General features: G+C 40.7%; 1 protein-coding gene across 1 annotated transcript; it reads right to left on the bottom strand.

The window, feature by feature from the left end:
• Positions 1-407: 407 nt before the first annotated feature.
• DCSTAMP (dendrocyte expressed seven transmembrane protein) lies at positions 408-6847 on the bottom strand. The gene is made up of 3 exons (XM_009081478.1): positions 5822-6847; positions 1164-1484; positions 408-491 (listed from the first exon to the last, which is right to left on the bottom strand). The coding sequence occupies exons 1-3, from the start codon at positions 6845-6847 to the stop codon at positions 408-410; spliced, it is 1431 nt and encodes a 476-aa protein (XP_009079726.1).
• Between the last annotated feature and the right edge of the window lie 5348 nt (positions 6848-12195).

Genomic DNA, 12195 nt, shown 5'->3' with positions numbered 1-12195 from the left:
CTCTGCTGTGTCTTCTATCTTCAATATCTGGCAAACGTGAAGAAGGCAAACCTGCTGCTGCCATTATGTCCTCTGTTAGCTTAACCCAGAAAGGTTTTTGCTGTAGTCCTAAAAGCTCCAAACTGTTTGATTGCTTCCAGATGGAAGAATAGATCCTCCATGGAATTCTAAAGTACCAGAAAAAGCAGACCCCAAGTTGAAAAAGAAGTATTAATGCAATTCAGAACAATCTGTGGTAAATTACACACTATCTACCATGGCTTCTTTTCCACAATACTGATGCTCAACCTTTGAGCTTGATATTTTTACATTTTAAAATTGCCATTCCATAGGAAAGATGATGCAAAACACAGGTCCCTGTGGAGCTAAAACATCTCAGCCTTATCCAAAGATTCATTTGGTCTTTTTCACACCATGTTGTCATTTGTTACACTCCTTTCTTTCTTCCTAACTGCCTCTCTTGCCTTCAGTATTGGAAACCAAAAGTTGACCTGAGAAGACAGAAATATGATCACAAAATTAGTGAGTTAGAGATCACTCAGACACTAATATCCTGTAGAATCAGTATTGAAGGGTATGAAAAAACAAAACAAAACATACTATATGTTTCTGCAGCTATCTATTTAGATTTTCCTTATGTATATATGTGTGTTTGTTATTTTGTTAGTATATATATGTATATACATATTTATATATACAGGACAAATGTGTTTTAAAACAGAAATATATCACCTTCCATTTTGCTAAGCAATAACTGAACACCTTTCTTAACATTTAGAATCTCCTCTTACTGCCTGACACTTGCTGTCTAGATTGCAGAATACTCTTTGTGCTCCAGGTATTTTTTATACGTTCATGAAAATGAAGTTTTTTCTCTGGAAAGCTCTCAGTCTGAGAAGTATTTTCTTGCCAGCACATGGTCATTTGAGCACACCGATGCCATGTCTGAGGCATGTGTGTCAAAGAACAGAACAAAACAATTAGATGATCTAATCTCACCATTAGGCAACTTATGTCTGACCCCAGTGCAGGTCAGCATTGAGGAAAGCCTATTAGCACATAATTGAAGGTAACAAATTTAACAATTTTTTAAGTACTTCCTTGTTCTGGCTACAATCCTCTGAGAGGGAGGTTTCTTTTTTTTCCTAGAGCTGATGGCTTACCGTTCTAACAAACAGGTTCTTCACAGTCTTCTCATGTATTTTCGCTCTTTTCTTGAGTAGTTTTGCATGCAAATAATGTATCCGTTTCACCTCAGTGTCAGGATAAAAGGAAGCTGACACAACTATTTTAAGTTGGGTCAGGAGGCCAGAGAATAACCCAAAAATTATTAAGAAGAAGATGATTACTCCAAGCTGGATCCATGTCGTGGAGAGAGCAAGCTCTGGATGAGGGAAGCAGTCATGCTTAAACAAAGGGATCTTGAAAGAATCAGTCTTTGCAATATGCTCTCTCATGTCAATGATAAAGCTTTTCTCATTCCTCTGCACAAGAAAAGGGGAAAAAGAGTTGATTATTCCCTTCTTTCTGAATATTTCTCCCATTGGACATTCAGATTTACAAAGGACCATAAATCATCTAGTCCATCCAGATCTATATATGGTATGTTCATAACAATATATTTATTGGCTATTTATAAATGTTTCAGACTGTATTTTCACCATTTCTCCTCGGAAGCTGTCCCACATTTCGGACAGTTAAGAACTTCTCAGTCCCACTGCAGGGACACTGAATCACCTAGCTGTCTTTTCTGACCATGTCAGGGGGATATGTTGCTCTTCCTTGTAGCTCTTCTAACCATCCTACAGAGGCAGGCACTTCTGTTAGATGCTTATGGGAAAAATCAGGTGCCCAAAGCATGCTACCCAGTTTTAGCCTGTTGGCCTTTTCTTGACATTACCCTCTTCCAATCTAACTCAGTACGTTTTATCGTAAAACTGAACCAATGTATAAGCAAGCAAAAACTGCATTAGAAGCTCAATATGAAACAGGTACCACTGCATGAAAATCTTTACTGTTCATGCTAAGAATAAACAGGTCAAGCAGTTGCTGAGTCTGTCCTGCTCACCCAGCTTCCTAGACTCCCTGAGATCAGCAGCCCTGAGCCTTGTTATGACAAATCTGTTGAGATTAAATTTTATGTTTTAATGTAACTAGCCTTCCTTGGGGAACTAGAAACAACATGATGATGGCATCATTTTCTGGTTTGAGAGAGTTAACCAGCTTTCCACAGGAGTAAACAATGCACATGAAGAGAGAAAATTCATAGTACAAACCCCATGAAACAGCTGGACAGGCTCAGGCTCAGGCCTACTGGCCACGGATAGTGGGACTAAATTCCTTCTGTGCCTTGACTTGGGTCACAGGCAAGGCAGGCCATGATAAGAGGCTGCCCTCAAGGTATGAAGGATAGAAACACAGGCAAAACCACACACAGCAGTTCACAGAGACTATTGAGGCTACTGCAGGTTTTTAATATCTCCAGGGATGGAGAATCCACAACCTGTCTCAAAATCTTGTTCTGTGGTTTTATCACCTGAAGAGTTAACAACAAATAAATGCTGACATGAAATTTATTTATTTCCTTTAATTTGTGCCAATTGCCTCTTGTCCCTGCACTGTGCACCACTGAGAAGGGTCATAGAATCATAGAATGGTTAAGATTGGAAAAGACCTTCAAGATCATTGAGTCCAACCTTTGACTGAACACCACCACATCTGCTAAACCACAACACTATGTGCCACATTGAGTAGTTTCTTGAATACTTTCAGATTTGGTGACTCCATTATTTCAGCAGCCTGTTCCAACGCTTGACATCTTTCAGTGATGAAATTCTTCCTGAGTCTGGATACTCTTTCTTACACTCACCCCCCATCAGATATTTATGCATACTGATGAAATCCCTCTGAGACATCTCTCCTTCAGTCTGAACAGTCCCAGTGTCTTCCTCATCAGTCCCTTAATCATCTCCTTGACCCTTTACTTGACCCCTCATTCTAGTATATGGTCCTTGTACTGGGTCTCACCAGTGCTAAGCAGAGGGGAATGTCCACCTCCCTCAGCTTGCTGGCAATGCACTGCCTAATGCAGCCCAAGTTAGCACTTTCTTTGCCACAAGGACACAGTGCAGGTTTGTGGTCAGCTTGGTGTCCATCAGAACTCACAAGGCCTTTTTGTGCACAGCCACCTCCCTGCCAGTCAGTCCCCATGGATAGTGCATGGAGTTATTTCTCTCAAAGGACTGCAAGACATGGCATATTCCTTTGCTGAACATTGTGAGGTCCCTGTCAGCCCAATTTTCTAACCTTTTCCAGTCCCTCTGAATGACAGCACAATCCACAGGTGTTTCAGACACTCTTCTCAGTTTTATACTGTCTGCAGACTTGGGTGGTTGCAATCTGTTTCTCTATGCAGGTCATTAATGAAGAGGTTAGTATAGGTTCCAGTATCTACTCCTGAGGGACATCCGAAGTTACTTTGTGCCACTAATCAGAACCTTTAGAGTCATGCAGTTCAGTCAATTTTCAGTTCACATCACTTACTATTTATCTAGCCCATGTTTCATTAGTTTGTCAGTGAGGATGTTGTGTTCCAGCACTGGAAGCCTTTATAAAGGCACAATCAGCACCCACTGTTCCCCCTCTCATCCAGCAATCCAGTGTTTATATCACAGAAGGCTGTTAGGTTGGCCAAGCATGATTTAGCCTTTTTAAGTCCATGCTTAATACCCCTTATATATTTCTTGATCTTCATGTGTATGAAAATGGCTTCCATGTTTACATTCTCTGTCACCTTCACGGGGTTCAAGGTGAGGCTGACCAGACTGTAGTTCCCTCCTTACCCGTCTTGAAGATGGGAACAACATCTGCTTTCTTCCACTCTTCAGGAACCTTTCTCAGGCCCTGTGACATTTCAAAGACAATCAAGGGTGGCCTCACAGTGACATCAGTCTGTCCCATCAGCACCTGTGGGTGCCTCCCACCAGATCCCATGGACTTGCTTTGTTTAAATGTTCCGTTCTCTGATCTTCCTCTACCAAGGGTAAGTCTTCCTTGCTCCAGACTTGTACTGTGGTCTCAGAGGCCTGGGGTTCCTGAAAGCTGGACTTCCTAGTGAAGGTAGTGTTTTTATATTCCTCCTGGTCTTTCTGTCCCTGCTTCCACCTCCTCTGTGCTTCTCTTTTTAATATTTGAGCTTTTTTTTCAGGAGTTCCTTGCTCATCCATGCTAGCCTCCTGCTGCCTTTGCTTGATTCAGTTGGAATGCAATAATCTTGATCTTGGAGCAGGGTGATTTTTCAATATCAATCAGCCTACCTGAACCCTTATTCTCTCAAGGATCCTCAGGGGACCAGGACCATATCACATGCTGGGCTGGTGATGCTAGACCACAGCTACTGTGCAGCAGCAGGGTTTATATGAGGTATAAAACCCCTTTAGCACACAAAGCGATCAGTCTCCTCAACATATCTCACCTTAGACAAACTAACCATGGAAGAGTTTGATATTTTGATATACAATGCAAAATATTGACACCATTTGACCAGCAGCTTGACTTAATTCCAGCTATTTTCATTAGCAGTTCACATTTGCCAGAACTGCTCCCATTCCTCGAGGTGGGTGTGTGCTACATCTCCCTTCCCCTTCATGCTTCAGTCCCAACCAGATGAACCTCCCATAACAGACCAGGACCACCAGTTTGCCATAACATTGTCTAAGCTGAATCGGCAATGGTTTAGCAGTGTGTCATAGAAAATGTGGCCTGGCTGAAGAAGCTCAGAGGTACAATATGTCATGTATAGAAAAGTGAGAATCAGAATCTCTCTGCCAAAGATTGTATGTATGCATGTAATTTCAAGCAATGCACTTACTGCATTGTTCACCTTAATAATGTTACTCTGTGGAATTGCTTTTGGTTAGATTAAATTTTAGGCCATGGAAAGAAATGGGAAAGAATGCTCATTATTATGAGCTCTAAGTGGAGTAATATAAAATGTTGAATAAGACAAAACTAACAGAAGAAAGACCATATATCATACTGTACTAACAGTCAAGCAATTCTCTGAAACATTTTTATCCCGACAGTGTCAAAGGGTAATATGGTTTCAGGAAATGTTTGAAACCTGATCTCTCAAGCTATCGAACTGGGCAGATTTCCTTTGCACTAGCAGTGTCAAACAGGTCACACACTCCAGCAGTGAAATCTCCATCTTTAGAAGTATTCACAGACAAGACCCTGAGCAATCTGAACTGTCTCTGAAGTTGTCCCTGTTTAGAGCACAAGGTTGATCTAGATGGCCTCTAGACTTACCTTCCAACCTAATTACTCTATGATTCTCTATGCCACTGCTGCTACTGCTAGGAGAACTTTGAGATTATGGCAGTGTGTTATTATTTCATGTGTGTGCACCCATGCATATGGCTGACAAGCTCCTGACACTACTCAGCTAAAGGTCAGCATGTCTTATGTCAGCATCACAGTGACTTTTTAATATAAAACTGATGCTTCACAAATGTCAGCATTGTCAGTTTTCAATTTCAAGCTTCTAGTCTTTTCATATATATAAATGGAAGAGTGAAAGTCCTTCTTCCAATATTTACCAATCTCTAGAAATACCATGATGCTGAGGAAAGGGCAGAGAACTGTTTGGTTCCATCCAATATATATGTCTGTAAAGGCAGTGGCCCTTTTTTGAAATAAATAATATTTCATGGAAGAATTGCTGGCTCATTGGTTCTATGTCATCTCCTGCAGCTGCTGAAGATGAAGGGAAATTATTTAACACTAAAGTAAGAAATATACAGTACTGATAAATACTTACTTTCTGAAAGAGGCTGAGTTGAATTTCTAGATCTGGTACTTCTTGGAGATATTTATTCACAGAAATAATTAACCAATAAAGCAAATAGTCTACTGCAGCAAAGAGGAGCCAGATGCAAAGATGAATAATTGCAGGGAGAAAAAAAACCCACATGCTTTTTCTGTCCTTCCTTGTGAAGCAAAAAGATGGGATTGTCGCATAATCTTTTCTTTCTTTTCTGTTTAGTGGCAGAAGACAGGGTCTTTGCTGTTGCTTTTGGTGCTCATCAAATGCAATGAACTGTTTTGTGATATAAGTATTCTTAAATTTGGTACTGTGAGAACCCACAAATTTTTTTATAAAGAGGCCAGTTCCAAAAGAAACTAGGAAAATCCCAAATATAGGCAATACTTTCTGGCCTATACAGGGCAGTATAGTCAGCATAAAAGATATCTGGTTAGCAACTCTCTGGATCTCATGCTTTGTGTCATTTAGCTCTTGTTTTAATGCATCATCTGAAATTGAATAAGATGGTGTAAATTCATGCTTTAGGAACACTATATCTTTAGGTAGTTCAGTGGGAAGCTTGGCTGCCTCATAAATCCATTTTACTGCCTCAACATAATATTTGATCAAGGCAAATTGCTCATGGTTTAAATGACAGGTTATGCTCTCTGCCAGAACCTTTAGGTTGTGAAAAATATTTTGGATGTTGCCAGCCACCACGATACCTGTGCCAGCAGTAATAAGAGCATTTCTGCCATTTTTAAGTCCACAAGAAAGAAGGAATAGGACACTAAAACAGCGCAGGTGCTTGAAGCAGGAGAGCATGATAGAAAGCGAGATCCAGATGAATCCAAAAATCAGTAAGGGACCCAAAGAGTGGTGTGCCAGGGAGAAGCGCATGCCAAGGAAAAAAAGAAAGCTGGAGAGGAAGCCAACTGTAGAGCAAACTGCAAAAAGCTGCATCTGATACTTCCAGCCAGGCTTTCTTTCGGATATAAAAATTTCCCATGCTTTCTGGGCTGTTGAGACAAATGTTCGCATTTTCTTCTGATTGTTGCTGACACTGAGATGGCTCTAAACTAAACGGAAAGGAAAAGAAAAATACTCTTAGTTCCAGGGTCATGCTACTGACAATGATGTGCTTTTTACTGGCTGTCCAATACTTCATCACATTACAAAAAATGCAGGCCTGACTCACATGGGGCAGAACTGCAGCACGTGAGACCCAAATCTTTGTCCCCCAAATCACACATATAAATATTCTAAGAGGTGACTCTAAAAGGTTTTCTATCTTTTGTCCTTTAATGTTTTGCACACTTTGATTTCTCATTAGTTATGTAGACATAATTGTTCATATGTACACATACACGTGTGTAGGAATGAGAGGGATGCAAGCCCCTTGTAGCACCCAGTGTTCCCTGCAGACTCTAGCTTTGTCTTGTTGGGCCACCAGGAAGGGAAAGACGGGAACATGGAAACTTCCCATTGGTATCCCAGAGAAGAGGGGCTTGACTTGGTCTGTGGGAAGCAGCAAGAGCAGCTCCCAGGGAGGAAAGAGCTGGTGAAATAGCATGTGCACACTGCCCAGGGATGGGGAGTGAAGCTCTGCTTTTTCAAATGGAGGTAGGCTGGTACAGAGGGAAGAAAGTGCATCTCAGAGGTGACATTCCTTCTCCCTCTTCTGCAATAGCACAGCTACAGATTGGTCCATATTCAACAAGCTGCCCATGAGCCAGCAGTGTGCCTTTGTGGCCAAGAAAGCCAGTAGTATCCTGGAGTGCATTAGGAAGACCATTGCCAGCTGGTCAAGGGAGGTGATCCTGTTCCTGTGCTCAGCCCTAGTAAGGCCACATTTGGTGTGCTATGTCCTGCTCTGGGCTACTCAGTACCAGAGAGACATGGAGTTCCTGGAGCAAATCCAGCAGAGGGCTATGAGGATGATGAAGGGACTGGAGCATCTCTGTTACGAGGAAAGGCTGAGGAAGCTGGGCCTGTTCAGCCTCAAGAAGAGACGTCTGAGAGAGAACCTTATCAATGTATGTAAGTATCTGAAGGGAGCATGCCAAGAGGATGGAGTCAGGCTCTTCTTGATGGTGCCAAGAGGACAACGGTGCCAAGATGACAACAAGTGATGGGCATAAACTGATGCACAGGAAGTTCCACGTGAATATGAGGAAGAGCTTCTTTGCAGGCAACTGCGCACTGGAATGAATTGCCCAGAGAGGTTGTGGAGTCTCCCTCACTGGAGATACTCAAGAATGGTCTGGACACAATCCTCTGCAGATTCTGTGTGATACACACTTTTAACTCTAATAGCTTGTTCTTGTCACCATCTCTCCTGCCTACCAGCATGGCCGTTCTGTAAATTACAGAGTATTTCTGTGATTCAATTCAGTTTGATGGTAGACAGTCGAGTGCTCGCATCTTTCCTTCTTCTTTTACAATAAAATATTTATAATGCAATTTGTCCAAAGATGCCAGGTCAATTTATATGCATATTAGCCTTTCAACATACTAGAACAAATGAGATACTAATCAAATAAAACAAACTGTTGTAAATTTGTCTTAAATAGGGAACAGTTGTCTTTGTAAGATACATTCTGAAGATGTTACTCTGTCTTTTGCTTAGCTTGAACACAGCGGGCAGCCCGGAATGAAACTTTGATTTTGTACACATACTTTATTTTACAGGCATTGGACTTTATAAATTCTGTTGGCATTCATTGCACCATTTTCCCCTTCTTCTCATTGTGATTAGTTATTGGTTGTGTTATTGGGCATTGCATGCAACTGGAGCAGAGAGTGATGGGAGCAGGCTTCCAGCCCCATCTGGAACCTTCTTGGACTGCTGAGCTGTTTTTCTTTGGCCTCACTTGGGCCTGAGGACTATCCTGAAAAATGCTGAGTTAACTGCTTCAGCACAGGTGAATGGTTGGCAGTAGTTCTCAGGGTGGACTCAGTTCCTGCACTATCACTCTGCTTGGGAAGGCTGAGAAAATTGCTTCCCTCCAGGGCCTAAGTGAACTCAGCTGTGAATGGAATATAAAAGCAATTAGCAGCTGCTTCACAGGAGTGAAATTGATGTCCTCCAAGTATGCAAAAATCAGCATGTTTGGGAAGGTCCTGCAAGTGAAATGGAGAGGATCATTAGCACACAAGCTTTGCTGTGAGCAGAGTAGTCCTCTGCTTGTGTGGTTGGTCTGCTTTGTCCTCTTTCTACTGAAAGGCATTTTTAGGAAACATAGTCAAAACCGAGATGTTCATGATCCTGGAGTCAAACAGAACCAGACCTAACAGCCAGCAAATCCTGTCAGTGAGTACTTCCTGGATCGGATCCTTAAACAGTATGTGCTGCCACAACTTCTTTGTAGATGTAAGAAAAACTGCCTTGTACAGTGAATACATCTGGTGTTCTGTTCTTTACTTGAGAAGCCATAAAAAAAAATAAAATGCAAATTTATGTAATACTATGCAAAAACATCCGTGTGAGAAAATAACACATTTTGAGTTTTCTTTAGCAGCACTGATTCCACAGCTGTTCTCAGGCACAGTTTTTGCATGGTTTTGCACATTTGTGTGTATGTATGTGGTGTATTTGGGTTAATGTTTATTAGCACTCAGTAAATGGTTGCAATATGTGACTGGGAGTTTGGCATGACTATACCTAAAGATTGGAGATAGTCAAGAACAAAGCCTTAGAATTAACAAATGCTATACTTCTGGACCAGGAGGCCGGAGACCTGCAAGATATGGACAGAACTTGAAAATAATCAAAAAGTCTCCTTTACTGGGCATAATCAATGCTGTTACATGAGATCTCTGCAGTCCCCAGAACATGCGTGGTAGGTTTGTACCTAACCTGCATGAATCCAGAGTTTCAAGGCAGGAAAGGCATTGGGCACAGTGAGTTTTGGAGCCTGTGGCATGGATGCTCAGATGTCTCTGCACAGTCCAGAGCCCATCTCTGACCTCAGACTTTCCCAAGGTAATAGTCAGACTTGTTTGTCTTTGATACCTCAGTTTTTCTTCACCAGACATCAGCAACAAGGATAGATATTCAATGTAGGAGAATCACTCCAAGGATGAAAACTTTTAACTTAAAAAACTGTGGAGACTGAAAATTCTTCTATCAGCAGGCACTTAAACAGCTGTGAATCCTTGGGAAGGGAAAATAACACACTGGCTCAGAGGTAGAAATAAATCTTTGGCTCAACTAAAGCATCAAATTCAGTGTTTAAAGAAATAGTGAACTGTGAGAGCTTCCTGGAATGTTTCCTCTTAGAAACATAAATCACAAAAGCTCTCCTGAAGCTGTTAGGTGCAGATAGGAATTTTAACAGGAGGCTGACAAGAACAAAACCTTCATTTCAATTGCAGTCTGAAGCAAAGTACTTTTTCTTCGGTCCTGTAATATGAACTAATGTGGGGGCTGCTACCACTGTTTATCTAGTGTAACGAAAGAATTATTCTTGGAAAGCAGTTTCTTGATCTCAAGTGCCACTTTCTTTTCACCGTAGTTTCTCATGATGAGAAACTCCCACTCCCAGAGAGGGGAACTGGAAACTCTTGTGCTCTAGTTCTGTCTCTAATGCTGGTTTTTTGTAGGGTCCAAGGGGAACCTCTCTATGCCTTAGTTTCCCTCTCTAGTAAATACTTACTCAGCTCTGAAAGCATGATATTCATCTACCATATGGCATGCTGTCAGGAGTAATTATAAAAACAAATTCTCAAAAGGATCCTCTCTAGCAAGGAGGTTGGGCCATAATTTTTAAGGATTGTGATGTACTGAAATTAATGCAACATAATTAAAAGGTTTTTTAAAATAAAACAGAACAATCTTAAAGCATTTTTAAGGTCCTGCTTGTGATATTTCAGATATGGCTACAGATTTGAGGATAAAAACATAGCATCACAAGTCCCTAGCAAGGGTCTATCCAGCTCAGCCATGAGCCCTGTGCTAGAGCTATGTAACTTTTATACATTATGTGTTCACATCATATATGATTTCTTCGCCGCCTTCAATGGAGACTCCATATTGATCACCCAAGAAGTTGTGACTGTCTTCATTACTGGTTTGGTCTTGTCCTAGTCACTTGCTCACCCTGCAGCTGATGATGGCTTGCCACAGAGAGAATAGAATAGAATAGAATAGAATAGAATAGAATAGAATAGAATAGAATAGAATAGAATAGAATAGAATAGAATAGAATAGAATAGAATAGAATAGAATAGAATAGAATAGAATAGAATAGAATAGAATAGAATAGAATAGAATAATTGAGTTAGAAGGGGCCAACAGTGCTCATTTAGTTAAACTGTGATAGATTAAAACTCCTAATAGTTGCAGGGAGTATTTGTTGAACCTTCTCTACCCGGGCTACTGTTTTCTTAGACGTGATCAACAGGTCTACATTTCTAGCATATGGATTAGCCACCCAAGCAAACATCTTGCCAATTTTTAATATAATGGAAGAAGCAGATGTCTCCTAAAAATGTGCAGTGAGAAAATGAATGGGATTTACTAAATAATTAGCTTCTTTTTTTTAAAAATAGAGACATAGCTGACTTGGAAAAGTATGACAAACAGAATCAGGTATTTAAGTCTGCTTTCTATTTTGATACAGATCTAACTCAGGAAAAGCCTGGGGACTACAAGTGCCATTAGATTAAGCCTCAGTAATACCAATCAGTTTTTGTGCCTTCACAACAAGTCCGACACAACTTTTCTCTGCACATCACTGTTGTTTGGGCTGATCTCAGGAGGAGTATAGGGATTTGGCAGGCCCTTTGCCCTGCATAGTGTGCAGGATCCTCATCCATAAACATGAAGTCTTATTAAGAGAAACATTAGGTTAAATGGGAAACATATCCCATTGATGCTAAAGCTTTGGCTACACAGTGATCTTTGTCTCATAAATCCTGTTAGGATTTTATACAGGAATTCAGAAATTAAGGAAGAGAAAGGACACAGAGAAAGGACACAATAAGAATGTAAAAACAAGTATTTCCTTTTCTGGCAGTTTCAGCAGCCTTCTTTCCTAGCCTGGATCAGTTACATTGAAATGTAAGAGAATTACTTCCCTTTTTTGGATACCATCAAAAATACAATGCTGAACCATGGTTTAGTAAGAGGGAAAAATACAGGAGGGAGTCCCACATTATTTCCTTTGGTCAATGCAGGGCATCGAACAGAGAAATAAAAGACCAATCAAACATTCAGTAACATTACCATAACTATCCTCAGGGCTTCATTGTGACCCTCATTTTTTCTCATATTCACACTCTTTGCTTTTAACTGCAGGGGGAAGGAAAGTAAATGGTACTAAACACATTAAGCATAAGTGATGACTAAAATATCTAATCATATATGTGCATCTAGGACCTTGAAA

This window comes from Acanthisitta chloris, unplaced genomic scaffold (assembly GCF_000695815.1).
Source record: "Acanthisitta chloris isolate BGI_N310 unplaced genomic scaffold, ASM69581v1 scaffold1389, whole genome shotgun sequence".
Classification (NCBI taxonomy): domain Eukaryota; kingdom Metazoa; phylum Chordata; class Aves; order Passeriformes; family Acanthisittidae; genus Acanthisitta; species Acanthisitta chloris.
Note: the sequence above shows the minus strand (reverse complement) of the source record. Positions and strands in the feature narration are given on the sequence as shown.